Source organism: Alosa sapidissima, chromosome 12, assembly GCF_018492685.1.
Source record: "Alosa sapidissima isolate fAloSap1 chromosome 12, fAloSap1.pri, whole genome shotgun sequence".
Lineage (NCBI taxonomy): Eukaryota > Metazoa > Chordata > Actinopteri > Clupeiformes > Clupeidae > Alosa > Alosa sapidissima.
The window spans coordinates 4,115,821-4,142,412 of NC_055968.1; the positions used below are offsets into that span (position 1 = coordinate 4,115,821).

General features: G+C 41.2%; 1 protein-coding gene and 1 long non-coding RNA gene across 2 annotated transcripts; one reads left to right on the forward strand and one right to left on the reverse strand.

Annotated features, from left to right (window-relative positions):
• Positions 1-814: 814 nt before the first annotated feature.
• On the reverse strand, positions 815-19,612 carry pomgnt1 (protein O-linked mannose N-acetylglucosaminyltransferase 1 (beta 1,2-)). Its single transcript, XM_042057235.1, has 22 exons — positions 19,225-19,612; positions 18,710-18,919; positions 18,412-18,514; positions 15,137-15,252; positions 10,819-10,884; positions 10,176-10,289; positions 9,865-9,982; positions 9,478-9,576; positions 9,128-9,255; positions 8,908-8,978; positions 8,632-8,707; positions 8,310-8,393; positions 8,061-8,102; positions 7,655-7,713; positions 6,499-6,571; positions 5,281-5,409; positions 4,351-4,476; positions 4,025-4,089; positions 3,758-3,802; positions 3,154-3,289; positions 2,848-2,957; positions 815-2,566 (listed from the first exon to the last, which is right to left on the reverse strand). Exons 2-22 carry the CDS (start codon positions 18,827-18,829, stop codon positions 2,485-2,487), a joined length of 1,962 nt encoding a protein of 653 aa, XP_041913169.1. The 5' UTR covers positions 18,830-18,919; positions 19,225-19,612; the 3' UTR covers positions 815-2,484.
• A 539-nt stretch (positions 19,613-20,151) lies between these two features.
• On the forward strand, positions 20,152-23,680 carry LOC121677985. The gene is made up of 5 exons (XR_006021124.1): positions 20,152-20,560; positions 21,635-21,730; positions 21,867-22,003; positions 22,167-22,241; positions 22,361-23,680. It is a non-coding gene; the product is annotated as an uncharacterized LOC121677985 (long non-coding RNA).
• The last annotated feature ends 2,912 nt before the right edge of the window (positions 23,681-26,592 follow it).

Sequence of the window (26,592 nt, forward strand, 5' to 3'; positions counted from 1 at the left end):
TCTTTAACCACACCCGTGAAAAATATCTTCACTCTGCAACCACTACACTTCCTCCCGTAGCCTGTCACTTACAATTGCGTTTTAAATACACGAAACGGGATGGAGACATTTCACTCGCTGGCGCCTGGAGGTCCCATACGCAAATTTAATACTTCCCTTTCGAAAATTCAAGACATCCCAGACGATGTAAGACTTTTTTAGGCCTTAAAACCTGAAAGTTGTATTTAAGACTTAATACTTTTTAAGGATCCGCGGGAACCTTGTCTTGGCCTTCCTTAGAGTGTGGCTTGTCACTTCTTCCTCTTTGTACTTCAAATCGGTTTCCTCGTCCATAAACACAGTGGGAGACACGGGTGAAGTTCCTGGACAGGTCCTCTGTAGTCCACTTCAGCATTGTGCCCTTGTGGAGGACAGCGTCACTGTGTCTGCTGTGCGGACAACAGATCTTCAGGGCAGAGCCACCTTGTGTCCCTCCAGAACACCTCAGTAACAACCACGCGAGGAGAGAGGAAGGACAGATCAGACACAACGTCCCCTTAGAATTATGGTTCTATCCACGTTCTGAGATATTGAGCTTCAAAGTTTTAGGATTCCAGAGTTATACTGATAAGCGGAACAAACCTCTTTAGATATAATGTCCAACAAGGCATACAACTACAAGAATCACCTCACCTTCTTAATTCATCACAGAATAAGAATTGGTCAATAACTCAATTTTGACAAAAATGTCAGATAAGGCATTTGTATAATTAGTTTTATTCTAAGGGGACGACAAGGCCAACCGTAATGGAGAAGAAAAAACACGAAGGCAAGGTTTATTATAAACAAGATCATTTATTCAGTGAATACTTTCAAAAGGAGATCAACAAAAAAGGTATTACAAAGAAGAACCCAGTATCTGAAAAAGACAAAAGGTGTCCTCCAGACATCACATCCCCAGGTGTTCCTAAAAACAAGTCAACAACTGAATTGTACCCTGCTGGGTGACCAAGACCAGCAGGAGTTGTGTCCACACTATGTTTTAGTGATTTCACCAACATGTGATATCACAGTTGTATAAGTGGCATACATCAATTGATGTCAAATGCCGTTCTTGCCATTGCAAAGAAAAGCAAATTGTACTGCAACATTAAAGGAAATTCATAATAGGTGTCCACATATAGGAGACTATATAACAATCTCATCAACAGTCATTCAAATGATCTTTTCCACACTGCTAACACTGAACATTATCCACAGTGCAGAAGGCCAAGGTACCTTGTGACTGTTCAGCGATGCCTTAGAAATACTACTGACAACAATAGGAAGATTGTTCATCATTTAGAACCATTCTCAGCTGCGTGCTTAAAAACCCACAACACAGCAAAGTCAAAACTAAGCACTGCAGAGCACATGACTTTAAACGCATCCCACCATCTGGTGCCACAGGTAATAAAAATAAAAAGAGTGAATGAAAAAGACCCTACGGGAGTAGCGGGGAGTCTGATTCTGCCGGAACATTCTAAAAATCAAATCACACAGCAATACTTTCATGGATCAAACTTTAGAGTTATATGCAATAAAAACAACAAACAAACAATAAAAAAACATAATTTTCAAGTGTTAGTTTGTTTGGCTGCCCTCAAGTGAAACATTGACAGAACTAAAGAATTCCTTATTAAGGGCTTACAGATTTCAGATACAGTGCACTATTGCTTAATAGTGTGCAGCAGGAATAGTGATATGACATTGAACTCTTGTACTTATCATTGCTTCCTAATCCCTTCATTTGATTGGAATTAGGATTTTAAAGTGTGATACAACCATCATCTCAATGATTTTCATCTGAGGATTGCAATACAGTTCAGGTACCTTACACACGGTTTTCAGTTTATGTTGTAAAATAATGCACTCACTTTTTTACCTCCAAAAATATATGTATGTACTTTAAGCAATGTTAGGCTTTTCTTCTCTTTTCTGTATAAAAGTGGATTAAATAAAATAAACCACTGCTTAGTCCAGTACTGGCAAAATAAATAGACTTAAGTTAAAATGCATTTACAGGATGAAAAGCTCTCAGTAGTGTTTTCAGCCAGTCCCTTAGATGCCTATGTTTGAGAGGAATCAGCACACACAGAGACATACGCACACAGACACACAGCAGACCATTCCATTGTACCTCAACACACACACACACACACAGACACACACACACACACAGTGTCTGTGTGAGAGTTGAAGATAGCTGTGCCCACAGTGCAGTCAGACAGTATCCCAGTCCACCCAACACCGGCCTCCTCCTTGGGGCCATTATGTCAGGTGCTCGTTCAGTCCAGTGTCCCCGCAAGCAGGCATGGTGGAGACTGACCTCCCATTCCCTGGTCACCCCTCCCCAACAGCTGCCTGGCCTCCTCAGGTGAGGCTTACCGGGCAGTTAGTGGGGGTCGTGGGTGGTGGTGGTGCTGTAAGGCCGGACGGAGTGTGTTAAGGCAGCGGGGCCGGGGGCTACATCTGCTCCACGGGGGCCCCCTCCTCTTTGGGTGGAGGCTCTAGGTGGATGGGAGTGATCTGGGGGGGCTTCTTGGACCTGGAGCAAAGGAGCAGAGGGATCAGGCACATGGAGGCACTCCAAACCAATTGGACCCTGGCACACAGGGCAGAGCACATGGAGGCACACCAAACCGACTGGACCCTGGCACACAGGGCAGAGCACATGGAGGCACACCAAACCGACTGGACCCTGGCACACAGGGCAGGGCACATGGAGGCACACCAAACCGACTGGACCCTGGCACACAGGGCAGGGCACATGGCGAATGCCCATAAGGTGGTGCGCTGAGCTCTTCCTATTGGGAAGTGAATACTCACGAGTAAGGGGAGAAGGGAGCGGCCACCATCAGCACCTGGTTCTTCTTCCTGAAGTGGCGCCACAGGCCTCTGTGATTGCCCCGCATGTCCAGGTCCCACACATGTAGACACTACATGAGGACACACACACACACACACACAAACAAACAAACAGCAGCTTACTACAGCTTTTGAAAAGCAAATATCTGGCTGTTAATATCAATAACTGTTTCGTCTCAACTTCCATATTTTCTGCTACATGTGTTCCACACATTCTGGCTCTCCATACATGCACAACAGAAATACGTCCTTGTGCTCACACCTCACCTTTGCCAACTCAGTCCAAGTGTTGGTGTCGCTCTCCTGTTCCATCTTGATAAACATGACATACGTCTTCCCCTCAGTATCAGGGATGAAGGAGTCCTCACAGGGGTTCTTAGAGTGGTCCAGAATCTCAGCATCCCTAAAGGTCAACACACACACACACACACAGATTCACACACACAAACGTGAGCCTTATGCATTACATACTGTATACTTTATCTCCTAAACTGACAAGAGACCGGCCCTGGTGCATTCCATGGAGTCCTTTTCTGTGCCTCCAGCTGCTCAACTGAATACAGTTTCATTGGGCGTCCACTGAGCTCAGCACTTAGCTGTCCTCACAAAAGCTCCCTGTTTACCCACTGCAGAGTTTTACATGCCTATAAAGCATACAGTGGAACTTACTGGGCCTGTGTCCACTCCCTGCTAGCCCTGCGTCTTAGCAAGTCTCCTGTCCACTTCCATATTCACAGCGACACCATTGTTTTATTACTCCTCACTTCCACCTGCTCTTGTTTTTATCAGTCCTTGTTTTGCATATATCCTTTCACTGGGCTCACAGGAGTATTTCCTGTACAGAGTGCTCTTAAACTTTCAAATTGCTTACCGTAACAGGTTTTGAATCTCCAGCTCATAGGCGTCCTTCTTCAGGCTGGGGGACATTAAACACACACTTTTATAGCAAATGATATTATCGGAGTGGAAATTATTTTCATGAGTGCATGAGAACACTGGATCAGACTTCCACACAATGATTACATTGTCACTGTTGACAGTTCTGTTGTATGTCTGGCTTTAGTGTTGAACTTAAATTAGCAACAAGGTTGACTAGAGTTGTGTGGACTAGTAGAACAGAAATGGAATTCGTACAAACCCATCCACATTCTTCAGCTGGACATTTGGCACAGTGTTGAACTTGTGCTTCTTAAAATACACTTCCTACACAAAAGATGAAAACAGCCGTGTTAGTCATTTGAAGAAAAAGTTTGTTTGTTATGGTGCTTATTTTAAAATATATATTTACTGTTTTCAGTGCCTACTACATACATACGGTAGATATTAATCAATGTCCTTCAAGCTGGTTTTACAAAAAAATAGACCAGCATGAAAACTAGAAGCACAGCTATGGAGATTGGGTTGTCTCTTACATTCTACATACTACATGAAATGTGAATGTTTTGGGGAGAGAGCTGTACTGACATGGAAGTATCCATTCATGTTGAGGCCAATGATGCCAAAGTGGTAAGAGCGCGACACATCTGGAATCACACACTCTCTCCCCTTCCTCTGCTCTGGCATACGCATCCACATGTCCCAGTCCCACAGCTGCAACACACACACACACACCATCAGCAATGCAGAAACACACATATCCATAAAAATAAGCATACACATATATATGCATATGCATAATACATACAAACATATAAATACGGATGTGCAGACAGACACTCTCTTAAAACAAATGTGTTGAAAACAACACAACTTGCGTTGTTTTTAACACATCTCTGTGTCCAAATAGGGACAACAAAGTTTGTGCTGTTTCCAACACATTGCTTTTGTTATATGTTACACAGTATGTGTTGAAAATAACCTAACTTGCGTTGAAAGCAACACAACTTGTGTTATTTTTAACACGTCTTTGTCCAGATAGGGACAACACATTAGTTTTAAGAGTGCACATACTGTACAAAAGCAAGTATCTCTCGTTGACAAGGAAACGTAAGCAAAACTGTAATTACTCTCCAAGTAAACATACCAAATACTATTACACATTACCACCAGAAACAGCTTAAACAGGGTGTGGTGCTGATGCGGCTTCTCACCAAGACAAATTGTCCTAATTTATCAAACCCTGGCATTTTTGTCATACTTTAATTAACAATTCTCATTTTGACAAATTAACACTACTCCAATAACTCAAAGTTTAGACGCTGATGTGATATATAATGAAAACAATATCAAGCAAAATGACAGTGCTAAATGCAATGAATGTGTAAGCAATTTGCATGTTTAATGTGCAATGTATGACATTTGGTTAGATTGTCTGTGCTTAAATACAAACTGTGATGGTCAGAGGAAAGAGAGATTATAAATCCTCTAAGGGACGGTTGAGGCTTGTTGCAGTACCTTTTCTGGTGTTGGCCATTTGGGCTCCAGCTCATCCTTGTAGAGGCTCTTCTTCAGCACCCAGCCCAGGCCAGGCATGCTCTCCACACGGTACAGCAGCGCCGGGTCCTCTGACGTGTGCTCATAGCCCTGCAGGCGGTCAGAGATACTTTACTATCACACAATCCCCCCAAACACACACCACACGGACACACAGTCACACTGCCCTAAGTGCATCACTCTCCAGTGACAAACAGATCATCATATATGTTCTGGACATAAAGAGAAGACAAAGGTCGCATATAGTTTCTCAATACTGATTCATTTTTGTTAAAGCACTTATTTTGCCTTAAATTGTGGACTACCTTATTATATAATCTAACTATTACATATTTCATTTCCCGTTTCATTGCGTTTTTACTGTGTGCTAAAAACATGTTACAGAATGCTACAAAAGTGTGGTCATATCCATAAGAGGGCATGGATCCTTGCCTGCCACACCCAATCCCCTCATGGACATGACACTGATGGCCAGTAAGTCCATCCTGACAGCGCCGTGACAGACCCTTTCTGTTGGGTCCTCTCTGGCCTTGCAGGCTGACACCAAACCTCTCCTCACACACCCAACATGGCCTTATGCAATTCTGCCACAGGTGAGGTAGCTCAGGTGGACAGAGCAAGCTTATAAACACATGCACTACAGCAGCCGCTTTCACTTATGAATTCTGCCTTGCTGCCCACAAAGTCACAAATCACAAACGTCAACACGATTAACAATTTCAAGCAAATCAATTGAATTATGTATGTTCACTATTGTTTCTCATAGCAAACTTGTGGAGTGTTAAATCAATACAAACTTTTGGAATACTTCAAACGAATACTCAAGGCCGAGCCCAGAGGCTGCAGCTGGTTTAACAAATCAAAACACAAACAGAGAGAGAGGGTTGTGGTTGCCATTTCTTTTCCTCAGTCAGACCACACAGAAGGGAGCATGTGGATTCCTATTGTGCTCAACTGCTAGCTAGGATACTAACCAGAGGTGCCATCTTACCCACTTACAGATGCTTTGAGCTGTATAACATGACTATACTGTGATAACGCACGTCTACAATACTGGAAAATACCGGTGTAATACAATACTGGTGTAATACAATACTGATGTAATACTGGAAAATCCAAAAACCAGTTGCCATTTGTGTAAACCACTGAAGCAGTGCTTTGCCACCGCGGCAGACTGACCTGGTCGTTCCAGGCGGAGATGCAATAGACACTGTCATCCTCTCTCAGCAGATGAATGGTCTGGCTGAGGAAGCTGGAGAAGGAGAAGAGAAGGAGAGGGGGAGAAATAGAATATCACACACACAAGAACAATACTCTGCACTTAACGCCTGAGGGAGATTACATATAGGCTATTTATTTATTCTTTGTTCCTGACACTCATTTGAAGAAATGTAAATTCTAGATTCCAGATATTTAGTGAATAAAGTATATCAAATCCGTCTATCTGTTTCATTTTTATCCAGGTTTGAGAAATTACAAATTTCCATCTTTTTCATGAATCCATGATGTACTGTCACTGCTGTCTTATATTTACTATTAGAAATTAAGATATTACATTGCATTATAATATACTAAGTACTACTAACTATTGATATCAAAATTACCATCACTACTTTTTTATTTTTCATTTGTGATTAGATTAATAATTTCAATTGAGATGTAATGCTCATGTCTGAATGGTGTAATTGATGTAATTTCTGTGGTTTTCTCTATAGACCAATATGATACTCTCTCAACTGAATATGATTTCCCAAAGAGGCCTTGATGAGGCGAGCTTAAAATGCCACCATTACAGTGTAATTTGGGGTGAAGATAATGACTATTGCTGCACAGTTCACACAAAGTGCCTGCTAAGACTTCTTAAGAAGAACATCATAAATATAGCTAGAACAAGTTACAGCCATGAAAAATGCAGGACCTTCACCACAGAGTTTGACAAGATAGGCAAAGGCTTAAGCAAAACCAGGAACATTTGTTCAATTCCCAGAAAGAACGTTTTTTTTTTAAAGACTGGCAGTTTGTGTGTCTACACAGCGTACTAACTTCACACTTATGTATTTATTTCACACTTATGTAACCAGGGGAAATCTATTTTAGAGTTGTAGAAAAACAGCTTAACCCTCCATGGGAGAAGTCCAGGCGTTGCAGTTTGCTCTCCAGGGACTGACTTCTGGTTAAAAGTTAAACACCATGAGCAGTGGGCAAACCACCAGTCCGGTGTGTGTACATTTAATGAGCTGGAGGGTTTCCATTCACACTGCATCAAAAGGTCTTACTGCCCCCTAGTGACTGATTTTCTCTACTACAACAAAGACCAGGATGGACAGCTCCTTACCTGAAGAAATCTATTGAAATGTCCAGATCCTCTTCCAGCACAATGGCAAATTCAGCATCCTAAAATCACAAATTAACAATAAAGTGAGTCTTACAGACTCTCTACAAGCAGATAGACAAACATTTCTACAGTGATAATTTGAGGTATACTTCTTTTAGATGACTTTACACTTGAAAATATTTGCCATTGATGAAGCTCTTCCAAGAACCTCCCTGATCTAATTACTAGAAATATGATGCAGTTAGAAGCACTCAGAAAAACACTCAAAATAACCAATGTTGCCAATGTTCTGCTTTTATAAGTGGTTGAATAAACTTCAATGACTGAAGAGAGTTTTGTGGTTAGAGGGAGTGAGACAGCATAAGGAATTCTTTTTGCTACATAGATGTGGACCAAAGGCACTCACAGGGTGCAGGTTGAACGTAGCAGTCAGGCTGGCCTTGTAGTGCTGCACAACAGAAAAGACGGGCATGAAATTCAACCCTCAATATACAGGAGTACATATGCAAGAATGTCTAGACAAAATAACTAAAAACAGGGTTGATGAATATATTTCAGCTTGTAATGCAAAAAACCCCCAAAGTAAGCTAATTGTTACATAGGAAAAGTGAATTCGAGAAGCAGCATTCCTTTCCATTGGTTGCGTTGACCTTACCTGTGACACCCGTGCATTTTTGATGCTAATAGGTGTGTGTTGGACCCCTTTCAAGCCAAACAGCTCCACCACATCCATGGGCTCCTATACAGTAGAAACACACGTCAGGTAGGCTATATCATCTTTTCAAACATTAGTCTTATCACCGGGGTATAACATCCATTAGAACTGGATATTTTTCAACTATGTTAATTAGGGAGTCAACCTGCCAGTATTGGTAAAAAATCATCCTAAAAGCACACTGGCCACAGAGGGAGCTGTAAGCCGGGTTACACAGTATACTTGCTCAGTAGTAAATGCTGAGTGAAGAGCACACTGATACCTCATAGTAGCCATCTATGAAGACCGTGATCATCTGAGGGTTGACCCCATGGGAAGAGAGCAGTGAACGGAGCATCCTGAAAACAAATGAGAATGCTACAAGTTGACCGCACATACAGTATGTCTGCCTAACTCACAAATACCGAAGCAGATCTTTTTTTTTTTTTAATCTCAGAACAGAAACAAAGCAGAAAACCAATCACCACCTTTGACCCAATGACCACAGGAGGCTAAAGTTAAAGAGGCTGCCATTTCATTCAGCAAAATAACAACTAACCTGTAAAGATAGTTTGGCCTGTTTCCTGCTATCACTGCCAGTGGGACATTGTGGACATTATTGACAGGCAACTGAAAAGGCAAAAAAAAAAAAAAAAAAAAATACATGAATGTTATCCTGTAATCACACAATTAACCATCAGCTTTGATGCGTTGTGGTCTGCTGTGTGTTCCACTACATAGCACATAGGACATGCTGTGGCTGCGCACTGCTGGCTTACTGGATCAGGGTTGAACTCGATGGGTGCCGGGTCCTTGCAGCTGCAGATGCTCCCGTAGCCCTCCACCTTACTGCAGAAGAGCTTCCGTCTCCGGTTGAGCTCCGTGTCTGCCCAGTGGCACTCGGCCTCTGACAGGGACAGAGAATTTTAAAGAAAGGTTTCACCATTTTCAGAACTGACCACTGCGAGACTGAAATAACAATCATTTTTTTAACAATGCTGTGATATAATAGAAAGGCAGAGGAAACAGCAGTCCACAACAGGTACCAGAGTCCTACTAGATCAAGGCCAGATCTATCCCACACATATGTGGGATGTAGGTGGTGTGGGTAGAGTGCAGCTTATTGTACCTTCTGACGCAGTGAGTTGCACCTCTGTCTTCAGCAGCACAGGGTCACCCCAGGTGGAGAGGGCTGGGGATTTGGAGTGTTTCTCTCCGTACACCTGACCTGAGGACAAACAGGTCAACAAGACACTTCAATTTTAAAAAAGCTTAAAACACACCAACTGTACCAAGACCCTTCAACTACTTGTCAGGGGTTTGTCCAACTTCAGGTCTTATTTATAAAAGCTTAACCGTAACTCAATTCACATGTTAACATTAGGTTTAAATCTAAAATGCATCTTCATTGTTATTTTGCACCAGTAACTGACTAAACACATTTTGACTGGACATGTTTGAGAGTGTGTGCTTGTCTGCATGTGTAAATGAGTATGTCTTTCCCCATTTACTGTACCTCCTTTCTTGACCACCAGGGTCCACATGTCCCTCCAGCTGAGGCCAATGCCCACCTGGCTGCCCAGGCTTTTCAGCAGGTTTTTCGCTGACTCCTTCAGATGGAACGTTCCTTCGTCCTACAGAAAAGACAACATTGTAAAAACACCACAAAACAATACTTCACCCAAAACTATTCTGTGCTTGCTCAACCAGAATAACAATACAGGACACATTCCAAGACACAGAATTTGGTACTTCATGGAGTACCATTCTAGTTTAGGGACACTAGAATCACAATGTGAGACTAAAGCAAAAAGTCTGAACTCAAACCTTAATGGTGAAAATGAGCACCCTGCCACGCGCCACCATGTTAAGGAAGAGGACCATGGCTTCATCCTCATGCGGAGAGTATGTGTCAAACACCCGCTTGGCCATGACGTGGCCCTGCAAGGAAACAAAATTACAGAATGGAACTAATTGTATTTGTTTGCTAACATACACCACTGCTTTCCAATACACACATAAGCATTCTTACACACTAATGCAGTAATACCAGCCTTTTCCATCACCAAAAGTAGCATCATTTGTATACATTCACAAATCTGAAACATATACTGGACATACAACACTCCGAACATAGAAAATTTGTTTCCAAACAATTACCAGACATAAAGAGATAACAAATTAAGAGTATAGAGTAGTAATAGGCGTTGAATCCAGCCATTCTTTAGGACATTTTGACAATGGAGTTCTGTCCAGCAGAGCTAGGGGATAAAGATTAGTCTAAAGAACTTTATCCTTCAACACAGATTAATGAGGTTTAGACAGCACAGTAATTTAGCAGTGGCCAATATTGTTTTTGATGAACAATGCTTTCAAAACAATCACCATTATTTTAGGTCAAGTCTAAGAAAGAGATATGAAACAATGTTTGAGATGCTGTGTCCAAGTGAGCCATTTGAGAAATCCTTACCGTGGCTTGGTTAAGGACGATCACATGGATGCCTCTGCCCTGCTCTCGCATCTCATCTTCAAGAACCTTAAACAGGAACAGAGACAGGATGAAGATCTAAACAGTACAGTTGACTATATAACAGAGGTGACCCATAGGTGCCAACTCTCACGCATTGGCCGTCAGGTTAAGTTTGTCTACTTAGATACTGTAAATCCTCAAATTATGGCCGGGGTCTTAAGACAAAGTACAGGCCTTTAGGGGCAGGACTGTATTTGAGACAGCCCTTTATTTCTTATGCGAGTTTTATTTTGAGACATGAGTTTCTTGGAGCGGCATACTGGTAGGCCTTAAAAAGCATGACATTTTCGGTTTAGTTTGATATTTAATTTACTTTTGGACTGTTTGATTATATTGTTAAATGTTGGGACTGATGGGCACTGAACTCTGGGGAGGTATTTGATGATCACTATTACGTTCCATGTGGTTGAAAGTGTGTCGGGATTTCAAACAAACCATCCGCTTTCATGCATTCATTGAACGTCTGCGGTGCTGTAATGGAAACCTTATTGCATAGTCAAGTAGCCTATTGAGTTATTTTTAAATTATGCATGATTTACTTTTTATTAATTTCGTAGGCTGGCTTTATTTTGTTATATAGAAGTATCTAAATAACCTGTTAAAATGTACCAGAATTCAGGAAATTGCATCTAGTCCAAAAAAAAATTTCTGGGGGAGGACCCCCATACCCCCACTCTGAAATGTCCCACCGACTTTCACAATGCCTCCGATGCCCATGGTCCTAGTAGTAGGCTAGATCCCTTTCATACCAATGTTCATTTAACTCTGGGACCCTGGTCCCAGGGATGGATTACTGCACGGGCCTTCCGGGCCCAGACCCAGGGGCCCAAGGTGTCAGGGGGCCCTGAAGCCCAAGCCTTTGCATGGAATCATTGCCTCAATATCAACACATCAGGATGTAGGCTATGAATCTCATTGAATTTAGTATTGGCCATCCCCAAAATGCTAGCCTGACGAGCCAGACCCACATTAAAATGTAGGCTCTGGGCACTCACCGTTCGCAGTGCTCAGTCCGAGGGGCGGGATAATCGGTTGTCTTTAAAATTCCCTCTGCACGCAATAGGACAGCACTGAGTCCCATGCGTTTTCCCACCAGCGGAGCTAGTTGGCTAGTTCAAACTTTTGCCATCTCAAAACAAGCTTAACTCGTGTCACACTGTTGGCCAACAGCAATATCCATCTGCTTTGTTTTCAAGTAGCAGGGAATTCAAGCCAAACCGTTGCAACTCTGCCATCAATCATTATGTTATGCCCCCCTAACGACTCTATAGACGATTTGATTGGCCTGATAGAAGTTTAATTTTTCGAGCTCACAAGCCAACGGAAAGTTGCTAGACTAGCCCTGGAAGCAAATGTAAATTGCTGCCGCTAGGGTGTGTCTAGATTTCTAAGCTACCAAAATGCACCAGAATACAGGAAATCACATCAAACAAATAAAAACAATTCTGGGGGAGGACCCCCAAACCCCGCTTCCACATATGCGACAATTAGTGGGGAGCCCTTAATACATGTGGGCCCAGGGGCCCGAAAGTTCATAATCCGTCCATGCCTGGTCCCTACACCTGAGAACCACTGATGTACGTTTTTTTTTTTACTGTACGGTATAATGCTGAATGAGCCAAACAAAAATTTCCGCAGCAAAATTTTGGTTGGCCCCACCAAATCTCATTCCAAGGTTTTTTGTTAAGTTGGCAGCCCTGGAGGTGGGACAAAGTCACTGTTTGGCAAGTCACAAGTAAGTCTCAAGTCTTAACACTGAAGTCCAAGTCAAGTCCCAAGCCAAGACAGAGATGTTCCAAGCAAGTCCAAGTCAAGTGCCAATAGTGACAAAAGAATTTCCTATTTACATGCTGTGATTTGTATTTACAATGTGTACAAATAACAATGTCATATGAGACACAGCCCTTTTGTAAGCATACATAGGCTACTTGGTTGGAACTATGTTTTCATTCAGGGAAATCAATGCTCCTTGGGGTTTGAAGAAGTAGGCCTAACACCGGAGCTTTTCAGGTGCTGCTTGCAAATCACTTCGCCCAAGTAGCTGTGCTTCACCAGAATGTGAACATAGTAGCCTACCAAGTAGGTAGTAGCCTACCAAGTATGTGGTATGAAAATGGGTTATTCCCTGTCTCCCCTAGAGTTAGATGAGCAAAAGCATTTTTGCCTCCTTGCATGCATTGTCTTAGTCTGAATGACTATGAATGAATATGAACGCAAGTGTAAATCATCCCGTAGCTTGTTTAGATGAGCCACAAGCTAGCTCTCGTGTTCTAGGCAAGCGCCCAGCACTACTGAGAAAGCTGCTGCCCTGGTGGTGTCCATGTTCTTTCCCACAAAGATGAACTGGAATGCTAAAGTGCTACAGGCAATTACATCACGTTTGCGCATAACTCGGGCAGTGCTAGCCAAATGGATAGCAGCATAACACAAGAGCTTTTCAGGTGTTTCAAATAGCTGCTTCGCCGGAATGTAAACATAGTACCAAGTATGCATGCATCACACAACACATGAGTCTCACAGCACAGACAATCTCTACTCTTTAAAAACAGCCCCTACAAGATGCTTGGCGATTCTGACCTTTTGACAATCGAAACTCTCAGCAACAGAGACATGAAACTGCCCCAACTGGTCCCTGACAAGTCAAGAACTAGGCCTACAGTATATTCTCCTCCAAGCACTTTGGGATGCCTGGAGCCTTGTACTCAATGTCCCCAAATATGTTGTTGGCTGTTGCTATTATTTGGGGGCGAAGAGTGTCCAGCGTTCTATGCTCAACTTGTTTACCATTATGAGTGCACCATCCGTGTAGCCTACTTGCAGCGCACTTTGTTGTCAAAATTATCAGTGTGAATGCACTCGTGAAAATATTACATTAAAAAGGAAAAATGGTTGTTCTTTTGATTTTTGAATATTTTTAAAAACAGTAGTTCTCTACTTCAACTCAATTAACATTTTGACTTTGCAAATTTCACTTGTATTGGAGTAATATTTGACAAGGTGTATCTGTACGGTCACTTAAGGAATTGTGTACAGTAGGCTACTTTGTTCACCTCTGCTATTGGTTTTACCAAAAATAATTGGCAGTATTTTTAAACTACAAAAATACACACCTTTAAAGTATTTTGATACAAAATGCAAAGCCATCCTCCTTCTAACCTCTGTGTGTGAGACCTTCTCAGCAGCAACACGGTCCAGTACAGAATTTGCGGCCCCCACTGGCGTGCAAATGAGCGATAGAAAACTGCAAATGAAAGCTACGACACCCCCCCCCCTGCAAGCGCTCATATCGTGCACATCAAGATCCGCCACCATAGTTATTTCGGAATCCTTATGCACTGCACTCTTAAAATTATTTCCAAACTATGTTACTCCTGTCCAAGTAGCCAACAGATAGCCGTTATGTTATGCCGTAGTTTGATAGTTTATATACTGAATGGATTATGGATAAATATGCCCGCAGGAGTATACAATAACAAGGCATTAACGAACATCTTGATGAAGGCCATAGCCTAAGCTACTCAATACCAGGTGAATAAACATTTATTTACCTTCACATTTCTTGATATTTATGTTGCAAAGCACAACGCTGATATGGGTATTGATAGTTTCGGTTAGCTCTGTGAAGCAAATTAAATTGTTTAGGCTATATCGAACCCATCGAACCACATCAAAGGGATCAGAGGTCCATCACAATATCACATGATCCAAGTCAGACAACAAATGGTAGCATGTTCAGTGATGTTCATCCCTTCTCACAATAGATAAGAGACCTGCATTCCATGCAAAATAACGTTGCAATGCAGGTGTAACGTTAACGATAAACTTGAGGCTGCTGAAGTTGGTATGGGCAGAAAATAGTTGCTTTTATAAAACACAAATAATTTTACCCATGCCGCAAGTCAAGTCATTACAAGTCAAAGGGGCAAAGTCAGAGTCGAGTCAATAGCATGGAAGTCCAAGTCAAGTTACAAGTAATTTCTAATTTTGTCAATTCGAGTCTGAAGTCATGAAAATCGTGACTCGAGTCTGACTCGAGTCCAAGTCATGTGACTCGAGTCCACACCTCTGCTATATAATATCACATGCTGATAAAATCAGACACTTCATAAGGCAATTTCTAACAATAATCCAAACATCAATGAAGAGGACTTCCTGAATCCTGTTTTTTTGCAAGGAAGTAACAGTAGAATTAAGAGGGAATTGATGAACACACATTATTTGGAAAGAGTTGCTAAATAAACAATGTAGGCTTACTCACAGTGGTTCCATCCACTGCCACATAGACCTTTGAGCGACTGGAGTACACCTCAATATCAAGAACCTTGCGGCCACTGGACGGTCTTCTTGGGGTCTCCATATTAGGCAGCACATCATCTAGAGAGCAATATGTAGAAGTTCAAATTCAGATAACTATATCAAAAATAAATATAAGACAATAACATTTGGCAGTATAAATAACACTACCTTTTTTGACAGCCCTTATGTCCCTTAAATGTAACATTTGTTTTTTGTTATAAACACAAAAATAAAACTGTCATTGAACTGCCTTCCAAATATTCACTGAATTGTCATTTGTTATGATTATGGCACACATTCATGCATTCACAATGGCATTGTTTCAACTTATGCAACTTCACAATATTTGTTTTTGTCCACAATTGCATGATTTTTTGCCAAATAATGACAGGAGACTCAACCATTTGTTAAGTCTTCTTCAGTGTGTCAAAAAGACTTTCTATGGGGTTTAAATCTGAAATATATAACATAATATACCATCAAGATGAAAAGATTGAACCAACAACAGCTCATAACGTCCAAAGGCTTGTACAGAGGGTATTCATGATGGATGCATTTCAATGCATACAGTATGACAAAAGAACTCATAGGACTGGAACTTAATAGAGTACCGAAGTGTGACTTTCCCTTTCCATGACGGCAGTTTCACTGGATCTAAACAAACTTTTGAAGTGGCTTCCAGGGTTGCGCACAATTCGAATTGCAATTCTGCTTCCTGTTTGCTACCTCAATTGAAATGCAAGTAAAATTCAAGAATTGAATTGGAATTTAAGAGCCAGTTTCAATTCAATTCTGGAATTTTGCACAAGCCTGGTGGCTTCATAGCATTGAATGTAGACATGTGGGATCGTTTCTGTTTCTGGTTATATTTATGGGATTTGTTTGATATAACAGGGAACAGATCAGAATGTTGGTCAAACTATAATAAGGAGAATAGAAATAATAAACAACAATGTCAATTCAATCAATAGCCTAATAAAATAAGCAACGAAAATGAGCAATAAAAGAAAAAAGCAATAATAAACAATAATGTCCATTCAATCAATAATATAAAAACAATGACATGGTAAGACTATATTAAGGAGAATATCAATAATAAACAATAATGTCAAATTAATCAAACAGCCTAATGGAAATAAAACAATATTATACAAACCATAACGCATAAGAAGCGCTTAAACAACTAAGTACATGTTGAACAGGAATGTCTTTAGACCCCTCTTAAACGGAACCACTGAGGAAAAGAGTCTTGAATTAGACCTAGTGTTTATGACTGGTCGACATAACAGACACTCATCAGAAGACCGCAGTGGGCGGTTGGGGATGTACGCCTTGATTATTGAATTAAAATAACTAGGAGCAGATCCAGTCAGTGTCCTATAGGCCAAAGTGAGAGATTTAAATTGAATTCTGGCTACTGTAGGGAGCCAATGGAGAGTAACTAGGAGAGGAGTTACATGTGTCCTCTTTGGCTGAATGAAGACCAGGCGTGCTCCAGCATTCTGAATCAGCTGTAATGATCTTATTACACAAGCGGGTAAGCCAGCTAATAGTGAATTACAATAGTCCAGCTTGGAGATGACCATGGTTTGAACAAGAAGTTGTGTGGAATCTTGTGTCAGATAAGGTCTGATCTTCCTAATGTTGTAAAGCAGTGGTCCCCAAACTTGAGGGCCAGCTCACTATGCCTGGCTCCAAGAGAGGGCCAGAGACTCGGAGTAGTTCTATATCAGTAACCATAAATAGCTTAGTGCTGTGAACAACAGCAGTCTACCTTAGTTGAATATTCTATTACATTTAATCATAGGCTACTGCAATTTAATACCATTGTTAGCTGTGTTTATATTGTCATCATGCCATATGAGTGTAAAATTAAATAATACTAATAAAAAAACGTTTGCATTCCCAAAAGTATTAGCAGGGAGTCCCAAAAGTATATTTTATTAAAATGTGTGAACTCTGAATTCTGTGTCTTTGCATACAAAGCTCAAGTTGTAAATATCCTACAAATAATTTAAAGTTCTCAAGGACTGAAATGAAAACCGAAATGACCACCATTCTAACTTTCAGTCACCAGAGGTACTCCCCAGGGGACACAGCCATCCCACCACATCAGGTGGGATGGAAAACTCCATATAACACATCTCAGACGACGTCACACCAACATCACGTGACACCTCTGATGATGGCTACAGAAGCAAGGTAGCCGAAACTTGTCAGGTACACAAAAATTTACCTTATTGGCTTGTTACAGAGAAACAGCCTAATGAACCTCTTCAATATGTTAAGTGTGACGTTTTTGGCCAAAAAAATAAAGCCAAGACACGTCCGTGAAATTATGGATTTTAACCGTGTGCTGTGAAGTTACATGCAGGTCTCTTTTACGGAGGAAAATGCTAAAATAAAACTCTGTAGTCGCAATTTTGATCGTGTTGGTATGGATATATGTTGTAGTGTGATTCCTACAGTGTAAAAAAAATATACTAACATCTTGAAAACGTTTTAAAATTCTCTAAATAGATTAAGAAAGCCACCACTTGATTTGTTTGTTTAGATCCAGTGAAATTGCTGCCTTGAAAACGCTACGTCACGGCTTCGGTACTCTATAGCTGTGTGACCATAGTGAGGCTGATAAGCAAGAAGGCATTTATCTGCTAGGGAGCAATGGGAAAACTCATGTGGTCTGATGACTCCAGATTTACCCAATTACAGAGTGATGGGCATAGTGCCCACTGTACAAGTCTCAACTGGGCAGGTCTAGATTCAGCTATATTATGTGGCTATCAAAAGTCGGATGACTACCTGAATGTACACAATGACCAGGTAATCCCCTTTTCTTCCCTAATGGCACATGCATATTCTAAGATGACAATATCAGAATTAATTTATTCAAATGATGAAAAAGAAGTTCAGGGGGCATTAGGAATCATTTTCACACATAAACTGGCCACCAGTGTGTTCTGGAGAAGCCTTTACGCAGTGGTTCGATTTTCCTGCCATCTATACAAGATCTCTGTGAAACATGAATGCAGCTCTAGATGGATATAAATGTTGTGATGTTGCATAAGGTTATCAAAACAATGTCATGGCAAATGGGAGCTGTAATCAAAACTAAACGTGGTTCGATGAAATATTACAGATATTACAACTTTTTCCCTGAACAGCAAGTGTACATTCTTGAACAAAACTTCCTAACGAGTAATGTAGAAGGGTTGGCAATATCTGAACACAACTCACCATACTCTTGTACAGCCTCTTCCTCACTGGCCACTCTTCTGGTGTCCAGTATGAGTTTTATATTAACAATGACTGTCACCAGTAAAAATAGCACTGCACCAGCCTGCCATAAATACAGAGTACATGAGAATACACCAAGAGATTTTGCAAATTGTCAACAGGAATAACATGATAGTTAGATGCCAAATGAGCATCAACTAGGCCTACAGTAATACACAGTCTGTGTCTAGTTGGGAATGAACCGTGAACACACGGTATTTGCGTGAAAATGGTAAGCATTAGAAAATACCAGGCACACCTGACAGAATCGTCGTATAGCCCTCTTGTTGGAGAGTTTGTATTTCCATGAGAGGTAGAGGCTGCGTTGGTGGCGCGGGATGAAAGGTTTGGCACGAGGATTGGGCGTCCAGGTATCCATCACTGGAGCTGAAGGCAACGTGTTCTGTTCACCTTCCACCCGTTGGTCTGTTGTAGCAGCTCAGCTCAAGGCAATCTTTGGTCACGTCATCTACATAACAATGCCAAAACATGAGAGGTACAGTATGCAACAACAGGCCAATATCTGCGTAAAAGCAAAGCCCTGAACAGCAACGGCAATCACGGTTGCATTACTGAGTTTAATTGTAAAGTTAGTACATCCAAGAAAAATCTGTAGCGAGGTTACAAGTGTGAAGATAGTTGCGATTAGTCCATTGGTGTTTTTGGTCAAGTACTAGGCTTACAACTTTTAAAAGGTACAAAGGCAGAGCAGATGTTGTTTCCCCACTAATCGGTTCTGAATCTGATTCTAATCGAGTTTGTTCATTCGATTACCTCTCCATCGCAGGCTCCATCACACTTTGTAGGTTGTTGACTTGTGAGGTACCTTAAAAGTTCATAAGCCCACCAATGATTATCTAGTTTACATGGCAAGCTAACTCGCTAGCTTTCTTGATAGAGTGCTAAATGATCACGTAGAGACCAGAGCCATAGAGAGAGAGGTAACGTTAGAGACCACTCAACCGCACTACCGCTCCTCAGCTCACGTCTTCGTCATAAGAGATGCAAACGAAGAAGCACCCTCAGCCAACTAATCTTCTTATTAGCTACATGAATGTGTTAGCATGGCCAGCTGGTGCAAACTACTTATGATGCTGACTGCAAAAGCATTGCTAAATGGTAGTACGTCGTATTTCGTCGACACACATGTGCAACGCAAAGACCGATCCGACTGGAATCTCGTTATGCACACTTACCAGTCCTACCAAGTTACACTTGGCTTTCAGGCTACCATTAAGTAAGGAATTGTGTAAATCATAGCTTTATTTTTGGTCGTGAAATAATGAAGTAGGCCGATCAGATAAGATACAATGCAATGGATTTTTTTTTTTCAAAACCATTGCTCAGCACTCAGATTATGCTGTTTATATTCATATTAGAGATGTGCGGTTCGCGGTTACAGCCGCGGACTCCGCGGTTAAACCGCGGATCGGGCGGATGACGTGAAGAAATATAATATTTTAATTAAATTCGGGCGGGTGGCGGTTGAACCAATCAAATGAAAAAAATATATAGCCTAGCCTATACATTGTTAAATTGTGTTACCTACATCCGATAAAAACGAGCAAACTTTGAAATATTAAAATGTTCATCAGGCAGTAATTTGGCCTAGATCCTCTATGCATGCTGCTTTGTTTAGGCCTAGGCTACTAGATGGTGTTGCGGAATTGGTGTATTCCGATGTTTCACTGAGCAACCCCTCTCACGCACGCACACACACACTAAAGGTAACAAAAACTTTAAATCAAGTAGCCTATGGTAGCCTACCAGCATGTTTTCCTCTCCGGTGTGCAATAAGTAGAATAGGCTACAGTGCAAGTTGACCGATGATTCATCTCCCATGTCGCGTCTCGTTGCAGAGCCTTGGTAGGCCACTAAGCAAATCTGCAACCTATGAGCCCAGCTGCCAGTATTGGAGGAGGCCTAAACATCTCGTAGATGAGACGGTCATTGTAGCCTACCATTCAGGGAATATAGGCATTTAAAAGAGACACAGAGTATGGAGTGATATGACTCAGAAATGACATCGGGCAACGGCAGTGCGAGATGTTCAGAACGTAAGAGCTAAAACTTCTACAAGCTCAATAACATCCACAGCGGAAAAAAGAAGGTAAGAAAAATAGTCGGAAAACTTAGATGTGTAAGTCAAGCAAGCAAGTTTGGCGGTTGTTACTAAAAATGTGAACATGCACGTTGCACTGTTGTGCGGTGGACTTTCGGAATTAATAGTCGTCGTTTCTTTAATATCAAGGCGCTATAGTTTGTCCATCGGCCTGCTGGTATAAAATGAACTGCGCTGTCTGTCTGAAAAAGACGCGCTCTCTTCATGCAGTCAAAATGAATGGGAGTCTTCAGAACAGGCTTGTCACCCTGACATGACAGTGCATAAAGTAGCCTATAATGTGAATGACTTGTTATTTTATTAAGGATTTCTTTCTTTTTGCAAAAAATAAAGTACAACAGGCATTAATTAGTAGGCTAAATAGCAGCATGTTGAAATTATGTGCCACATTGCGTTTTTTATTATAATAACAAAATTGTGGGCAGGCCGATGTGCGTTTTATTTGGAGACTGGTTTGCCAGACAGAGACTGAGTTTGCTGCTGATATTCTGGGGATAGGCTATAGCCAACGTAGGACTTTATCCTTTTAATATATTTGCTGCATTGGATCAGTCTTCCTAGAACAGGCAAGCGCTTTCTAGCCTCACGTCAGCAGCGCCGCATCACCAATAACAACCAGCGGATGGCGGGCGGGTGCGGTTTTGAAAATTGGTCAAAAAACGTTGGTGCAGTTACGGTTGAAATAATAGACCATCCGCGCATATCTAATTCATATGTCTGTATGACAGTCTAAGTTTTCTAACCAAATACTATTGAATAAAATGCAAAACTGAACATGGTCCAAATCTGTGGATGGAACAATCACATATCAGTTTGATCTTATCTTTTACCCGCCAAGGTTCTTTTCTAGTTCCAGTGAGGAGCCCTGATGCCAGTTGATGGGTCCATCCGAGGTTCCACCTCTTCGCCTCCCCCTAACCATGGGGCTTTTGCTTTTGTTTTGTCTGGGTGGCTGGCCAGGAGCTGTCCAGTAGCCCAGGTGCTGGAGTTGCGTTAGTAATACACGAAGACAAGTCATGTGGGGGATTTTACAAACAACAACAATTATTGTGAATTTTATAGTGAAGGTGAACACCGTTGAGTTGGGGAGGTTCAGGAAGGCAGAGAGGGTGGTCAGCCTGGAGCAGACTCTGGTCAACAGGGACCCCTTCGCGCTGAGTAAGTCAGTGATAAATGTTTCAGTTATGCCTATGACAGTAAATTTTGTTAGTGTACACCACCCACAGTGAAACCACACTGGAAACAGAGTTCAAGGCTACATTTGCTCACTCCTGTGGGATCTTCTGTTTATCAGGCTGGAGTGAGAGCTGCCTGACTGACCCACATCTCTGCATGGAGGACCACAGGCCTGAGGTACGGTCAGGAGAGGAGAACCTGGACTTGGACAGCTGGTATCTGACCCTGGCCTATACGGGAACCCCTTTGCCCTGAGTAAGTCAGTAATGAGAAAGATACTGGTTCTCTGGAATACTGTAGATGAAAACCAGAAGCCATTATCAGATTTTCTTTTTTTTAAATCCATATGGTGAATGTTTCCTTACCATACAGGACTGATTGTAACTTGTTTATTTTTCACACCTTGTGAATTTTATAGTGAAGGTGAACACCGTTGCACCAGAGGGGCTCAGAGAGCCTGAGAACATGGCTGCATCACATCCCCCATACACGAGTGAGTCAGAAATATGATTAGCTTTTCTTTGTTTCTTCTGTAGCAGTGTTGTTTTTTTTAAATTATGTGATGAATATCTTGATACATTATGTTTTCAATTTTTTTTCCTTGCCTCACAGCACTTGCCTTACCCCACGCAGCAGACCTTGACCTGATACCATCTGTACTCATCCAAGATCTCCTGGCCACTGAGATAGGAAGGTTGTGGAGGGGATGGAAAGATGGTAGAGGGACAGCAGACCTTGGGGCATTTAGCACACTCAATGTAGCCAAAACTTGTAATTTACCTACTTAATTAGAATAGCCTATACTAAAATAGAGTTTAAAAAATATACAAAGAGTATACCGCTAGAGCGGACCTCACTTCTCACTTCACTTCTCTTTTCACTTTATTAGTGAAATTCCATTCTTTACATTTTCACATATTAGACCTTATTTTTCCTGGGCATTGATGACACCAGTCATGCACAATTCTAGAGTTTTCTCTCTTATCAGTTGCCCTTCTGTTGTTCCATATTCTACTTCAGATTGCTTTGGAAATGTTCTCCTGGATTGCAGCCTGGGGTTGTGCCTGGCCTGGTCATTGTTTTCTCTTTTTCGTTTTGATCCAGTAGTTTGGGATCCTTGTTGTTTTAAATATTTCCTCTCACCAATCACCCTGAATGTCACCTTGAGATTCTTCCTTTCATTCAGCTTTTGGGTTACAAGCTTGCATCTATATTGACATCTATATCATCAGTCCTACATTTGTGCACCCTTGCAGCCCCACAAAATCACCATGGAAATCATGCTGGACATCTGATTCAAACAAGTTTATTTTGTTTATCATCATTCTGAAGTATATTCCAATATTCACCATGCTTTTCTTTGTGTTCCTCTGCAATTTATGCCTGTTCTGCGAGCTGTGATTATTTTCTTGAGGACAGCCTGTAGAGGTTGACTTCATCACAATGTCCTTTGTGCTGTCAACATTATCAACAAAACACCAGTCTCCAATGGACAATCATTGTGCTACGTGAAAAGAACTTGCCCATCTGTTACATGCAGTGTGTGCCATATCATCTTCTGTGACTGTCGGTACTGTATTGTCGGTAGACAAATGATAAATAGAAAAATAGGTGCTACATAGATCTAGTTGATATGCTAGTGACAAGCACAACCAGGGAGCTACAAAGCTAGGCTATGGGGGGCAGATTTCCGACAGTGTTTGTGCCTCTTAACAGACTCAAAATGTCATTACAAGTTCTGTGCAACACAAACAGGATCCTTACGAGACACCAATTTGTGTGTTTAACTCAATAATTGTGAAGAAACAGTGTACATCCAGTGTTTGTACAGGTACTCACATGTCTCTGTTTCCCTCGGTCGCTTCCTGTAGCCTGGAAAATCCAGACCCTGTTAATCTAGAAAGATTAAGGGTCTGGCCACGAATAATGAAAATGGCCCAACTCGAGGGGCGGCACCAAGCATGCATTTGAAAATCTCACTGCACGCTATTGGATAACACTACGACCAATGTTTATGACTGATTCCGGACTTCGACGCAATTGGATAACACTATGACCAATGTTTACTCACTGATTCGTTGCAGCGCTGCCGTCATCTGTTTAGCTTGCCTCTGGCCCGCCTATATTAGATACACCAATGTGATTGGTTACAATGATCCTTTACATAAGTATGAATACATGTACACATGTAGACTCTCAGTCTCTCTCTCACACACTCACACTCACACACACACACACACACACACACACACACACACGTACACACACACAGCTCTCATCCCCCTCTTTATGTGGTATCTTCCCAGTATGTAACTGCCCACTGCTTCTCATGGTGACTTTGAGTATACTCCCTTTCGCCCCACTGGGCTCTGGGTGGAAACTAGACGCATGCAAAAAGCTATTTTTGTCAGTATAGGCTTTCTGTACAGTGTAGTATACAACTTATTGGTGTCCTGCACTGCCCAAGTGTCAATGAAATGTATCCAATCCCTATCATATGTCTTGGTTTTGAGTGCAAACATGTTTCTTTAGTTGATTTTGTGGACATCTGTTAAACAAACATGGCTGGCCCCCCAGAGGGTTGTTTTCACAAGTAAAGGTCAGAATTCAACACACTGCATACGTCATTGGAAAGTCAAGCGAGCCACACGTGCAGCTGAACAACGCAGGGGATTGAAATTGATCACTTTTGGAAGATTATTTATTTTTCTGGATTGTTTGAGTATGAAAAGGGCAATGTGTCTTTCTGCATAAATTGATTAGAATAATGTAGTATCTGTTAAACCTTCATGAAACTCACAACAAATAAGGTGCAAATCAACACATCCTCAACACAACACAACACAACACTTCTGAGTAGATGTGGTTTATGATAGAACATAGTATCAAAAGCATGCCCTCTGTCTTCTTAAGCACTTTACTGTAGAGCAGTTAAAAATATTGTGAATGTAACATAATGTAATTGAATATGCCTTGAATGTACTGTGTCTTCACCTCGCATTAGCTGCCATTGATTCACTTTCAAAAAATATCAGTTTAGTAGTTTCAGTGCCATATGACATAAGATAAAACATGTTTAACATTGAGGTTGTTTTTATATGGAAATTTATCACAGATTATGGAGTTGTTGGAAGGTCAACTTGGAGCAGTATGTATCCCGTCTTTTACAGATGAGATTTAGAATTGAAATGTTTTCTAAAGACTGCTCTATGACACGACTGCTTTTTACATCTATTTTACAGATAAGCCATGGATCAGGGTGGATCCTTCTGATATAGCCCCCGGTGACGGAGTGCGTAATTGGGAGGGTTGGCCCTCATCCTAAATATCTTAAATCTTTAGATCTTAAAATCTTAAAAAGGTTAACATGGTTTTAATAGGCTGAGTTTTGTTATAGGTACATGTTCTGTGTTGAGTGCCTATTGCCTACACAGGAGGATTCTGTCATCTTCATAGGAAGGGGTAATTGTCGTCCACTCATGTAAGTGCAAACTCACAGTTACACTTGTGAGTTCCATCTGTCTGCCCAGGAAGTGCTGAGACGTAGACGGCCTGGGACCCGGACCTCTTTGTGGTGTAACTATGAGCTGCAAAGCTGTGTCCATTCCTAGTGACACAAAAGCAGTAATAGTATGGGGTGAGTACCGAGATGCTTTCAACTGAAAGCACTTGTATTTATCTGCATGTAATCACATTGGTGTGGCAAGAGACTTCCCCATACAACCCAATCAACTTAACCTGCACATATGAGCCTGTGTGGAAGGACTACATAAGATCAGAGCAAAGTGATCCAGTGCCTGTATTGGTTGTAGGTTGGTAAAGAATATTCTATACATTCAGATTGCCTAATAAATTCCATTTAATTTTGCCACAATAAAGCTATGTTATTATTTTTGAACAACAAAGAAATAATATTTATTTTTACACTGCAGATGTGAACAAACTTAAGACTTCCTGAAGGAGATACAAATGTGACAATGATCTGTCCTCTTCCAATGGATGTACAAGCCGGAATTAAGCTTCAGACAGAGAACACAACATTGTCTCTTAATAATGGAAGGAAAATAACATTTGAAGCCATAGAGCACATACACCACTGGACTAATTACACCTGCCGATACTTGAATTAGACTAACAGGAGGACAAGACTTGTTTTCTACAATCTGTGATAAGCCCAGGAGAAGTCATATTGGCTCATTGGAAAAGTCATATTTACCAGAATTTCACAGCACTAATCATTGCTGTTGCCATTTCTACTTGAAATGCTTATTGCTGATATCATTCATATTAATCAGTGGTATAAATTAAAATAGTTAAGATAAATAAAATCTAAAATTTGATTATACTTTTGCCTTTTCATTCATTCATTTGAATAGCCTGTCCCTATCTGTTACAGTAGCTCTGCATTAGACAACTGCAAATCATGTGAATTCATGTGGAGACTTAATTATTGCTTCTAAATTATCAGATGTGGTTTAGAATAACATAGCCCAGTCACAAGAATGCCAAACTCTGGTGTGCTACAGACACTGTTGTGTGAATTATTAAACTAATTATGCAGACCCAAGCACACAAATTGAATTGTTAAAATGCTGCACAGATCATTATCAAGACAAAATGATTCAATGTAGCCTGGGTATTCTAGATGTGAAAATCATAAAAAGCATAATAACATGAGTCATTCCATTTCCCCTCTTTCTCTCTACGGAGATGGGGATGGGAGCCTATATACAGGGCAAACACTATTGAGGAGCTCAGCCTCGCATCTATGGTCTCTCATCTGTTTACAAAGAGGCAGTCAGCTCTGATGGCTGTAACACAATTCTTGGTTGTGTTTGCATGAA